The 12,849-nt window shown below is 31.9% G+C and overlaps 1 protein-coding gene and 1 long non-coding RNA gene across 3 annotated transcripts; both read left to right on the top strand.

Annotated features, from left to right (window-relative positions):
• The first annotated feature begins 38 nt into the window (after nucleotides 1-38).
• LOC106775000 lies at nucleotides 39-1,302 on the top strand. Its single transcript, XR_002669947.1, has 4 exons — nucleotides 39-147; nucleotides 426-500; nucleotides 765-832; nucleotides 950-1,302. It is a non-coding gene; the product is annotated as an uncharacterized LOC106775000 (long non-coding RNA).
• A 1,485-nt stretch (nucleotides 1,303-2,787) lies between these two features.
• LOC106774487 (patatin-like phospholipase domain-containing protein 2) lies at nucleotides 2,788-8,186 on the top strand. 2 transcript variants are annotated; one of them, XR_001376753.2, is made up of 7 exons: nucleotides 2,788-3,374; nucleotides 3,468-3,611; nucleotides 5,324-5,396; nucleotides 5,735-5,840; nucleotides 5,932-6,028; nucleotides 6,677-6,922; nucleotides 7,555-7,650. XR_001376753.2 is itself a non-coding variant. In XM_014661496.2 (7 exons), the coding sequence occupies exons 1-7, from the start codon at nucleotides 2,871-2,873 to the stop codon at nucleotides 7,891-7,893; spliced, it is 1,182 nt and encodes a 393-aa protein (XP_014516982.1). In that variant the 5' UTR covers nucleotides 2,788-2,870; the 3' UTR covers nucleotides 7,894-8,186. The 2 variants fall into 2 exon arrangements, 1 of the variants encoding a protein (XP_014516982.1); XM_014661496.2 differs by lacking the exon at nucleotides 6,677-6,922 and adding an exon at nucleotides 7,732-8,186.
• The last annotated feature ends 4,663 nt before the right edge of the window (nucleotides 8,187-12,849 follow it).

Here is a 12,849-nt window from a genome sequence, read left to right as displayed (position 1 = left end):
CTTTAAACTTTACTGAAGTGAGGATTAATTGTAGTGTAACTATCCCAGAGACCGAAATTCTTGAGACCAAATGGAAAGATCTATCAGGCAATTAACGTGGATACCTTGAGAGCTCAAAATATTGAAACATGGCCGTTCTACAACCAGGTACTGCAGTTCTAAGTTCCAAGGACTATTTTAAGTATCTGTTTATATTGATTGAAGCACACAGACAATGTTGACTTAGGTTTCTTGTGAATTTTGTGTTAGTCTATGTAGTTGAAATGGGAAACCAAAATTTGGTTAAAAGATGAGTTGTTCATTTCACAGATCACTAGAGGGTTTTTTTCTAATATGATTCTGGTTTAGATAGGTCTAGAGACATCGTCTTGGACATAGTGTTAGACACATGCGTTTTTACCAGTATGTTGCCATTGTTGCTGCAGGCCACTGCCAATTTGGTGCCTCTTAACTCAACAAGGGTAGCTGTCAAGTTTGATTTCTTCAAGATAGCGAATCTGGTAGGTGATGTAGTGCTTCAAATTACTGTCATTGTTACTATTTAATCAAACATCACATAACAAAATTTAACATAATTTATTCGTTTTAACTTGTATGCATCTTTGCATGTCATGAATTGCTATCTGGTTAATGTTCATGCTCCTTAAACATTCATATCATGATAGTGTTTCTTTCTTTCTTTCATTCTTTATTATTCTTTTTCCTTCTGTTTTTGCAATTCAGAGTTTTCTTACTGAGAAATGAGTGTATTATGCTATGTACAGATACCTATTAAATCACCTGGGAGTGGTCGTGGTCAATTGGAAATTACTTATTTGGATGAAGATTTACGGTAAGTCAGTGACTATAGTATAATTTGTTGTTTCTGACTCACATTCTTTTCTTCCTGGAATTCAATATTAATTGTAGTTTTAAGTCTGAGTTTCTTTCTCATGCCTGATTCTCACAGAATATCAAGAGGTAATAGAGGTAATTTGTTCATCTTGAAAATGGTGGATCCATCCTATAGAGTTCCTCTTTGACGTGGATTCTCCAGTGATCGATTGTGGTGTCTCTAATTTTCAATTTTCCCTTTTTCTCTAGAAGGAAAATTATATTTTTATTATGGGATGTATTTGGGAAGATGGATTTGAAAGATACTCTAAGATTTATATTCTTCATAAATAAAAAGGTTAAAAGAAAAAATAGATATCACATGCGTTTTTATAAGAAAGTGACAGCTTAATACTGCAGTCACAAATCTCCAGTCTAATACAAGTGCAGTGTGTTAACATTCAATACAAGATGGGATCACAATTTCATCTTAAAAAAAAGTCTATTTAACAACTCTTTTTTACAATTTTTTGACAATGCATACGTGGCAGTTTATGATTAGTTCGTTTTAAATATTTTTTTAAATATAAATTTAAACAGACTAGTAAAATGATGACACATGTCCTGTTGTAAAAAGGTTGTTAAAAATGAGTTGTCAAAATATCATTGTCTTTTTTTTTAGAATAAAGTCAAACAAACTAATAAAATCATGACACATATATATCCTGTTGTAAAAAAATTGTTAAAAGAAAGTTGTTAAAATATTATTATCCTTTCTTTTCTTTTCTATCCCTTGAAACCCATTTATTTACTTTCTCTTACTCTTTTAGGGGTATTTTAGTCATTAAAGTAGTTAGCTTTTGTATTTGTAAAAAAAGAAAAAAAAAAAGAAAAGGTAAAATAATAGATATAAAATGTGTGTAAAATTTTTGCTTGGTATCAAAATAATAATATCTACTCTAGAATTTCCAGTGTTCTTTTTTCTATTCGATCTTAACAAAGTCTTTTAAAATATTTTCAAATTCAATTGAATGTATATCTTTATACGTCGTTATATATATTTTTTAATAATCTTAGTGGAGATGGGAAAAATTAAATCAATTAGACAAACAAGAATAATTCATTTGAGAATATCCACTCACGAAATTACAATTTTGTTATGATTCTAATTCATTTTAGAAAATCATAATTTTTCTAGAACTTTCACTTTACAAAACAATACACACTTCCACTTTGTCTCTCCCTCCATCTTTGAAACAGATGTGAGGGCTGGACATGGGCTGACACAAGAAAGAAAAAGAGGGTAAAATTGTCATATCCTTATACCCATAGGGTACAGAAAGAAAAAAGGGACGTGCAATAAATAATTCCTACTTTTAGGGATGGCTCTGGAGTTGGGCTTATTGTCCGGATAAAAAAAGATGAAGTTGGCCTATTGATTGAAAGGATGAAAATGCGATGCTGCAAAGGAAAAAAAGAAAAGAGAAAAGGAACTGTGAAAAAAGCTCATTTTACAAACTTTTTCCAAAATGTATGCTATATATTTAAGGAAGTTTGTTTTGAAAAATTCATTCCAAAAATATTACTGTATACGTTTCAAAAGTTTGTTTGAGAAATTTTATTCTAAAATGTTTTATACATTTTAGAAATCTTGTTTCAGAAATTTTTTTGAATAAATATTTAAAGGTCATTTTAACGAAAAAAAAAGTAAAACAATCATTTTCAAAATTACGGGTGCTTCCAAGAAATTATAGGAATGTGAGTGGAAAAAAAGATAATACTTTTAACACACATAAATTTTGTATATACTATCCTTTCTTATTTTTTTTTTTACAAAATACAAAAAAATATTTTTTAAATATAAAAGTGTATCGTGTGTACCGAATTTGGGACATATGCGTACATGGAAATAATAATAATAATTAAAAAATAATAATGAAAAGACAAAACGTTAAACATGCGGCTGCCAGCATAACCAATAAGCAATTGAGTAACCGACCATAGAAAGAGAAGAGAAGGAAGAGGAGAGTGTGTGTTCAGACTGTGCGTGGTCAGGGATGGGTCCCAGGATCTGTTCCTCCGATGCTCACCACCTTCTCCATGCAAATCTCACACCTAGTTCCGCTCCTCTCCGTCGACGCGCTCAATTCCTCACCTTCGCCTCCAATTTCTCTCCACCTCAGCCACAGGGAGGGGTTGAAGACGACGCCACGGCCAAAAAATCGTTTGCCGTGGCCACGGGGGAACTCTTCCTGGGGTTGGCGTCGCGGCTGATCAAGAGCCGCAACAAGGGAAGCAGCCTTGTAGGTGATTCGGGTTCGGTTGCGATGTTCGTGAATTCTTCAGGAAAAGTGTATGCCGAGGAGAGAATCGGGGCGGTGGTGGAGGACGAGATTGATCCGGACGTGGTTTGGGAGCAAAGAATGGAAGACGTTGAAGCGGAGCGGAATAGGTTCAGGCGCGTGGTCACCACCCCTGGCTTTAGCTTCTCTGCTGCTGGACTTCTCTTCCCTTACCATCTCGGTGTTGCTCAATTTCTCATTCAAAATGGTTACATTAAGGTTACCTATTGGGTTTATATGTATTACATTATGCTATATTGGATCGATGTATTATTGTGTATAATGGGAGAGAGTTTTGTGATGCTAGTGCAGGAAACGACGCCATTAGCTGGTTCCTCTGCTGGAGCAATAGTGTGTGCTGTGATTGCTTCCGGAGCTAGCATGGAAGAAGCCTTGACTGCTACTAAAATATTGGCTGAAGATTGTCGGAATCGAGGAACTGCGTTTCGCTTGGGGGTATGCATACCTCAATTCTCACACTACTTTATATGCTTGCTCTCTGTTACTGATGATTAAATATATGGAATTTTGTCGGGCTATAATTTCTTCTGCTGTATCTAGGCTATATCACTCTTCTACTGTGTTTACTTTTCTTTATTTTGTTGCTCGTTTGCACTAGTAGTATCAGAATTTTAGATATTCTATCTTCACGAGCTAATTTGGAAATCCACAGCTCCCTCTTGCACAAATCTTTTTGTCTTGACGGCAGTACGTAATACGATTTGTACGAATTATTTGTTGCAGTTTGTAAGCCTCATACCGATCTTTCTCTTTATATGTTATTACGTGATTCTCTAGTTTTCAAATAGCCGAACAAAGTGTTCCTGTGCTGTAAGACAGCCTCCTTTATACGAAATAGTTTGTTGGAGGTGCTTGGTGAGCAGTAGGTGTGCGTGTGCCCATTCACTTCGGAACAATTTCTGCTATCCAGTTTTGAAGGTTTTCCATAGAGAAAGCAAATGCAACAATGTACAATCTATGCACCTATTTGATTGGAAATTTAAGGGTATTTTTGTTTCACACGAAATTATTATTGGATAGCATTGTGTGTGACTGGATATGACATTTCTAACGTGTTCAGGATCCAAAACTGTTTAAGAAGGTTGCCTTTTTCTTGTTCGTAACAAGATTGAACGGCTTTCATGCATTTTTTACCTCCTACATTTTTTTATGCTTAGGGGGAATTTGTTGTCTATTTTAATTTGTTCCTTCCCTACTCTCCCTGTAGAAGTATTTATTTTTTCGTAAAATTAAATATAAACTCTCATAGAATCATCCCTCAAAGTAGTCCTGAATGCAGATCATGTTTATCCGATAATGTTACAGTTATAGGTTGCAATGCAGAACCTTGTTACCCATGCCTTTGAATGTTTGACAATTCTGTCTGTAACTACAAGTGTGTTAGATAAAAACTTTTTAATCAGTTGTTGGCTCGGTCTATAATATGAACAAATGTAGTCTCATTTTGGATGAAGTGTGAATTGTTATAGTTTCTGTGGATTGTGGTTTAGAATTAGAACTGTCATTAATCAATTATAGCAAAAGTTTGAGTTGTTTGCTGAAAGGTACGTGAATGGTTTTATATTACATTTCTAACACAATCCCCTGAAAGAGTATTTTGGGGCTTGGGCTAGAAGCATGGACAATACACAAGTTCTCTATACTGTAACATGAACCAACTTTGCCAAAAGCTTAACCAATTAGATAAATACAACATGAATGCTTTTATATTAGATCTCCAACAAGAACCACAAAGACAAATAAGTGAAAAATGAAATGAGACTTTTGTGAATTTGGTGGTGGCCTAAAGAAAACCTGATAGTTAGTTTTGATTACGCTAGTACTAGGTTATGTAATGAATGATAACCCCAGTTTTTTTTTTTCTTTTGCTTTTATAGCTATGCCACTTTCCTATGATACAATCGGAACTTTTTATTTTGAAAGTATCTGTTAGAAAATGGTAAAAGAAAAGCTGCTTTGACACTTTTACTAGATATATCTGCTTTTGAGGTATAGATATTAATGAAACTTTATTCAATTGAATTGTGAGTTTCTGAAATTGAAATAAGAGCCTGCGAGATCTGCAATTACCTGTGAATATGTAACTAAATCATTTCCTTTTTGAAGTTCAAATCTCACCATTTTGGTTTCAATGTTTCCCTTCGCAGGCTGTTCTACGTGATATTCTTGACAAGTTTTTGCCTGATGATGTTCATATAAGATCTAATGGGAGAGTCCGAGGTAATTCTGGATGTTCAGCACCTGTTAGTTTTTCCATGAAACTATCTCGTGCAAAGAACAAAACTACACATCCTTTTATTATTTTTCTAGAGCCAGTGGAAGTAACACATGCTAAACTAGAAAAGATATAGCGTTTAGTTGTCCACAACAATTACACTTGTCAATTTGATTTTAAAATTGCATTCATAGACTCAGTTTATTATATTATTAAAAAAGTGAAAATAAGGATTTAATTTATCTTTTGAACTTTTGGGCCAAAAAATGATGTAAAAGTTATCTTTATTAGTGGAGAAGAATTTTCAAGTCTTGCTGTGCCTTATGTTACACTTCTGTTGCAGTTGCCGTGACACAGCTTCTTTGGAGACCCAGGGGTTTGTTGGTAGATCAATTTGATTCCAAGGAAGATCTCATCAATGCAGTTTTTACCTCTTCCTTTATCCCAGGGTGATTTGTTAGTACTATATTTCCTTAATTGAATGTGATTTTTTACTTGTTATAGATTATTAAGTAAATTTAAAACTTATACTCACTCCAGATATCTTGCCCCAAGGCCAGCAACGGTGTTTCGGAATCGGTTATGCATTGATGGGGGTTTGACTTTGTTTATGCCACCAACATCTGCTGCACAAACGGTAATTTAGTTATTTACTAATTGGACTATTGCTTCAATTGATTGATTATTTGTTGAGACCTTTGTTTAAGTGATGAGTGGTTTATAAAATGTGTCCTTTTTTTTTTCTTTGGTCTGTAGTTTCTATGAATTTTTTGTTAAAATTGAATTAAGTGTCGCCAAAAAGGGGGAATCCGGTGAGTTTCATAAGTTTTCAAAGTAAATAGCTGAGAACCAACATTGATTCAACTCTTGATTTTAGTTGCTTAAACTTCTTTTTATGCACTTTTAATGAACTTGGCAATCCATCGAGTGAGAGTTTATTAATGTTTTTTTTTATTCTTTTATGGCACATACAACAAAGTTGAACTTTGGTTCCAAAGACCGAAATATCTTTTCTGTAATGCTAGTTTTTTCAGCTGTCTCAAAAAGTGCACATCTTGCTGACAATAGTCATCACACGAGAGAAGTAATTTGAAATTCTTCATCAAACTTGATTCAAAATGTTTCGAACTCAACCTGAAGATTAGCTGCCTCCTTGCACTTGTAGAACTCTTTTTTTATGGAATCCCTAATGTTTGGACGTGATTGTGCAATGGATGTTTTCCAAGATTTAACTGTCAATGGCTTGGAAAAGATAACTTTTTGCCTTTAAATGCTTCAAGCACAGTCCTTGTACTTCATTTTTTGGAGCCTGTCACTGCCGTGCCAGTTGCCGGTTCCTCATTTCCTTCAAAAACAACCTGTCAATACTCCTTGGACCTCAATAAGTTCTCCATCAACATACTTCAGTGGTCACAATTTCCATAAAAGCAGGGAATGGATGATTAAACAAAGTTGTCAGTGACCATCGTCTATTGTTACTGCAAAATAATCGAAATGAAAGATCGACAGACTCTCTGTCTCACTTCTCAGTGTATGCCCAAACTTAACCTGTTGGTATTTGCTTCCAATCTCCCTTGTTTACACTTTAAACTGAGAACCTAAACTCATATACTACTGTTGAAAATATAGATATGAAACTACTGCAGTATAAAGAAAATTCTGGAAGTGCATTTTCGTTATTAATCAGTAGATGACCATTACCTATGTATTGGTAATACTACAAAAACAGTAGATAACCATTATTGTACTAACAATAATCAATTGCATAAAAATAGGAACCAATTCAGAACGTGGAGTTTACACTTAGTCTAACAACTACTAGACTTCTTAACTCGGAGTAAAATAAAGAAATTGAGAGTTGGTCAAACGCTATCCAACCTCAATTTATTTAAAAAAATTTGAGGATTTAGGATAACATGATGGAAAATGATTCCGACTTTCTCAGATCATCTATGAAAAGATGAAAAAGTCAAAAGGCTTTCTAGAGATAGGTGAACCAATGGGAACCTTCGCAGGTTTGTGTGGTTGAAATGATTGAAAATATTTATTTTTATGCACTTTAATTGTTGTATTTGAATTCAGACGTTACTAAACAGATCTATGATTTATCACGTTTATTTGTTGTCTCGTTTCAACCTAAATTAGTATCTACCACTTTTTCAGGTTCGCGTTTGTGCTTTCCCAGCAAGTCGATTGGGATTGGAAGGGATAGGAATTAGTCCAGACTGCAATCCAGAAAATGCATGTAGCCCACGACAGGTAACCCTTCGTTCTGTGAATTAACATAATAATTTTGGTAAGGGTAAGTAGAGATGAATATTCGGAATGAAATCATTGCAGCTTTTCAACTGGGCACTTGAACCAGCTGAAGATGCAGTTCTTGACCGACTCTTTGAACTTGGATATCTCGATGCTGCTGTCTGGGCAAAGGAAAACCCAGTTGAAGCAGTAGTTCAAGATGATAGTCCTGCCTTTGGAAACAGCAGTACATCCAGTTCATGATGGTCCTACGTACGAACTCATAATGATAGTTCACTGCATGAATTGAAGATGCATGACGAAATATAGACAATTGGAATCAAACAACTATTCTTCCTTGTAATGGAACATGAAATTAGGAAAAAATTCATGAGAAGTACGGAATGAGAGTACTGATCTCGTTTATTCATATTTATTGTAGATTGGAATAGAATCAAAGGAAGGAAAGAAAGAAAAAGAAGAGATAATAAGTTTAACAGTCAGAAGGTTAATGTATTTTGGAAATTATAGTGAATTATAAATAGAATTTACAGCTAGTTCCTCTGTGCCAGACAAAGTTTTGGTATTAGTTTCTCGAATGTGATGTTTGTGGTATACAAAAACTAAGGTAGAGTTTCAACTGGTTTTTTTAAGGACAATCTTAGATACAGTTGCTATTCTTCTATTATTAGTTTGAGTTTCTTTTTTAGTAATTTGCATAATAAATAATTTATTAAATGCTCATCGTTGAAGCGAAAATTCAAATCTACTTGTTTTTATGTTTTGATCTATTTTTATCTAATCTTAAAAAGTTATTTCAGAAAATTTGGTATCGGTATTTGGAAAAGGGAATGGAGAATGCAATGGTCCCAAAATTAACATATTTTGATTTTGATTTTGATTTTGATTTTTTTATGTTTTCTCCACCAATATTTGCTAAAGTAATTTATAGAAATTTTTGAGATAATTTTCCTTTCAAAGATAAGTGGTATGGAAAACACTTTCGCCAAATTCAAAATTTACTCAAAAAAGCTGATGAGTAAAATGGGCTGATCCATTGGGTTTCTTTTAGTAAATTTATGTAATTTGATTTCATTGATATTTGAAAAAGTTTAAATTTGATTTCATTTCCATTTTTTTGTAAAAATAAAAAATAACTTAATTTCTTTAAAATAAATTTTTTATTTTAAAATTTAAATCGTGTTAATAAAATTAATTTTAATTTTGGATATATATTAACATATGTGTGTGTTTTAATAAAATATTTTCTAATTCCCATTTAATTTTTTTAAATATATTTGTTGTTTATAAAATGGGTTAGTACATAAATCTAAAGAGTGAATTTAATTTAAATCCATATAAATTGTTAAACTGAACATACAAAATATTGTCCAGTATAATTTAGATTGCAATTCTTTATTTCTGAATTTTGACAAGTCTGATTTACAAATCACTAAAGTCCAAGATAGTTTCTAATAGACCAAACATAAATAAGATGGCCCATTAATTGTCCATGACTGAATTTGTACTAAAATGTCAACCAGAGATTTGTTATGTCTAGACATTAATTCCCACGCATTACACTATGCTCTTTAATAATTATAAATGATGCTGCATACGTGTATATATATATATGGTAACTTCTACTGCATTGATGCAGAAAAAGAGTTTTAGACTATTTGTATCGAAACAAAAAGATTGAACTGATAAACAGTGAGTTGACAAAGTGATTATAATCTGAGTGGGAGACATGGACAGCCCATTTTGCATCCTTCTTTTGCAGCAAGTCAGAAAGCACAGTGAAAGCACACACCAATCATATAGTCAAGTGAAAACAAAACAAACCCACATTCTGCAACCAGGTGCAAGATAAATAACACCTTACCATCCTTATTTTTCTATAATATATATACTTTTATATTTATTCGACATAAAATATAAAAATAAAATGTTATAAAAATGTAATTTTTGTATTTTTTTAAAGTTAAGATAAAATGACACACATTAACATTCATTTGACACATGTAAGAAGAGTAAAATAGTTTTAAAAGAGTTATTTTTTATAGTTTTTTGAAAAAAATAAAAATAAAAAATAGGAAAATGATATTTTAACATCAATTTTTGACATCATTTTGACACTGTACACGTGTCAAAATGTGGTTGGACGATTTCAAATTAAAAAAAGTTAAGGTAAGAACATATTTGAAAGAAAAAAACCAAAGTTTTTTTTTTTTTAATTTGAAATCGTCCAATCACATTTTGACACGTATGCAGTGTCAAAATGATGTCAAAAATTAGTGTTAAAATATCATTTTCCTAAAAAATAAGAGAAGATAGTGTAAAATGAATGTAAACAAATTAGATGTGTCAAAGTTTCATTTTTCATTTTTTTAAGAAAGAAGAGAGTAAAATGTAAGTAAAAATAATAGGAAAAAGTTCTTTTTAACAACACTTTTTTGACAACACATACATGACAGCCTGTGATTACTCCGTTTGAAATACTTTTATAAAAACAAATTCAAATAGACCAATAAAGTGATAACACGTGTGTCCTGTTATAAAAAAATTATTAAAAAAAGTTATTAAAAAAAGTTGTCATGATAAAAAATAATATCAAATGAACTTAAATTTAGGTGTCTGAAGAAATATTTTTCATTTTCCATGCACAACATTGGTGTCTTACACAAACATATAATAAACACATATTAGTAGTAAACTTGTGGAGACAAAACCAAGGTTGAATTAAAAGTCTTTTTTCTTTATTGCAACACAAGCGCCCACCATACCCACAGATCGTACAACTCCATGCACGCTGCTGCCACTTGTTTCTACAAAAAGCCAATCTTCAGTTGAAAATACAACCTATCTCCTTCTTCACTAAAACTTAAGCTACAGAATCTCTATTTCTTTGTGCTTTTCTTTTGCTCTCTTGGCTTTCTCAGAGGTCTTGTTCCATAGACATTTTGGCATTCTGTCCACCTCCATTATGTCTACAAACATGATGATTTTGGAGGTGGTCAGCATGCCAAACGGGCTCTGTGTATCTGTCTCTCTGAGAAACCTTGTTTGAGAATTCTCCAACACACTGTAACATTGTTCTTCTTCCAACAAAACTGTTTCCTTAACATTTGAAAACGAGTTTGTCGTGCAGGTTCACATTAATCAGACACACAAGCTTTGATGAAAGCACTTCTCCTTTGATTACTGTGATTCTATTTTTTGTATTGTGTATTGTTTTGGTTGGTGTGGAAGTCAACCATGAAAGTCGAACATGAAAAGAGGAATAGCAGTTGTTCTACTTTTCTCTTTCTTGTTTTATGATGGTGAAACTGTACCTTTTTTGTACACCTTTTCAAACTTTAAAGGAATATGGATGATTGCATATGTCTCCACTTAAATTCCATTTGCAGCATTGGATTCCTAACCTAATAACTCCTACACAGACAATTCTTTAAGACACATGCAATGCAAGTGTTTATAGATTATAATGATGAAGTTTAGCAATTAGTCATCCTTCACTACAAAATATTTGATTATAATGATACATAGTAAAAGGTTTTAGAAACCCCTGATAAGTGTCGGCTTTTTTCAAATAGCCTGAATGAAATTTACGAATTTCAAAATTTTCACCTTTTCACCTTAATATTTTGTTTTCCATCTCTCTTTATAATTTATAATATTTTTAAGGAAAATGATATTTTAACACCATTTTTTGACACTATTTTGACACTGCACACGTGTCAAAATGTGATTGAACGATTTCAAATTAAAAAAGTTGAGACAGGGGTATGTTTGGAAGAAAAAAACCAAAGTTTGTTTTTTAATTTAAAATCGTCCAATCACATTTTGACACATGTGCAGTGTCAAAATGGTGTTAAAATTTTATTTTTCTATTTTTAATTGTGCCATTCAACTCTTTATCTTATCTCTTCCATTTACGAGGAAACCCTTAAACTTTTTTCTTCTCTTGCTGCTCCAGATTCCTTTGCCTTACTCGCCGTAGCCATGCCTTTGTCTTAGAGCTTCCGGAGGCGGCGCGTGGCAGAGCGGAAGAGCTTGAGGGCCTCGACGGGGCCGTCGTCAGGGGCGGAGGAGAGGCGAGCAACAACGGCGGTCCAGGCCTTGACATGAAGGAGGTTGCCGGAACGGATCATGGTGTGTTTTTTTACTACAATGCGTTAAAAAAAATATAAAACATAATTTATAATATTACAAAATGTGATTTTTTATGACAAATATATATTTTTAAATATTGAAATAAATTATTAAATATAATTTAACACAGAATATTATATAAATATAATTAGTGTAATTATTTATTTAATAATATTAATTTGATGAAAAAAATTTATCAATAAAATAATATTTATAACAAATCTTATTACCAAAAAAAAATATTAGTAAAATTAAATTTATCAATAATTTCAAGATTTTAATTATTAATAAATATATCGATACATAGTTTAATTTAAAAATTTATTGTTAACAATATTTTTGTTATAAATATTTAGTAAGTTTGACATCATAGTTTTTTTCCTTAGGCTTTGACCGTGATTCAAAGAAAAACTTATTAGAATTTTTTTTTAAAGAAATCCATAATTAATTAAATTTTTTGAAACCCAATAGTAAATTCGTCAATGAAACTTTTAAAATTTGACGGGAAATTCGTTGATAATCGAATATTTTAAAATTTATTAGTAAATTTGTGATAAAATGACTTCTAACTATCTTGTTAAATATGATGAAATGTTTGTTATAAGTTAAATAGCGATTAAATGAAAGAAAAATAGAAAAATTATGAGAAATAAAAAAGAATGACGATGAAAACGAGGATGAGATTGATTATAGAAAAGTATAAGCCAAAGGCAGTAAAGACAATACAACAATAACTAACATGACAGTGGTGACGATCCACATGACAATTATGACAATGAAAGGGAAGACGAAAAATATAAAGAAAAAGAAAAAAATGAGGCGAAAGAAAAATATCAAACATGATATTTGTCAACGAAATTTATAAGTGAAAAAAGAATTGTCAGTAATTACCAATTGTTAACAAACAAAAAAAATCAATATCCGTTTCAATAAAAAGTTTTGATGAAGATGACTCATGAAAAACCATTGAAGATTTAAATGTTTGATTAAAGAGAAAAGTCTTTTAATATATATATTTTATTTAGATTAGTAGATCAAGAGTTAATAGATAGATTTAAATGTTTG

This window comes from Vigna radiata, chromosome 10 (assembly GCF_000741045.1).
Source record: "Vigna radiata var. radiata cultivar VC1973A chromosome 10, Vradiata_ver6, whole genome shotgun sequence".
In the NCBI taxonomy this organism is placed as follows: domain Eukaryota; kingdom Viridiplantae; phylum Streptophyta; class Magnoliopsida; order Fabales; family Fabaceae; genus Vigna; species Vigna radiata.
Note: the sequence above shows the minus strand (reverse complement) of the source record. Positions and strands in the feature narration are given on the sequence as shown.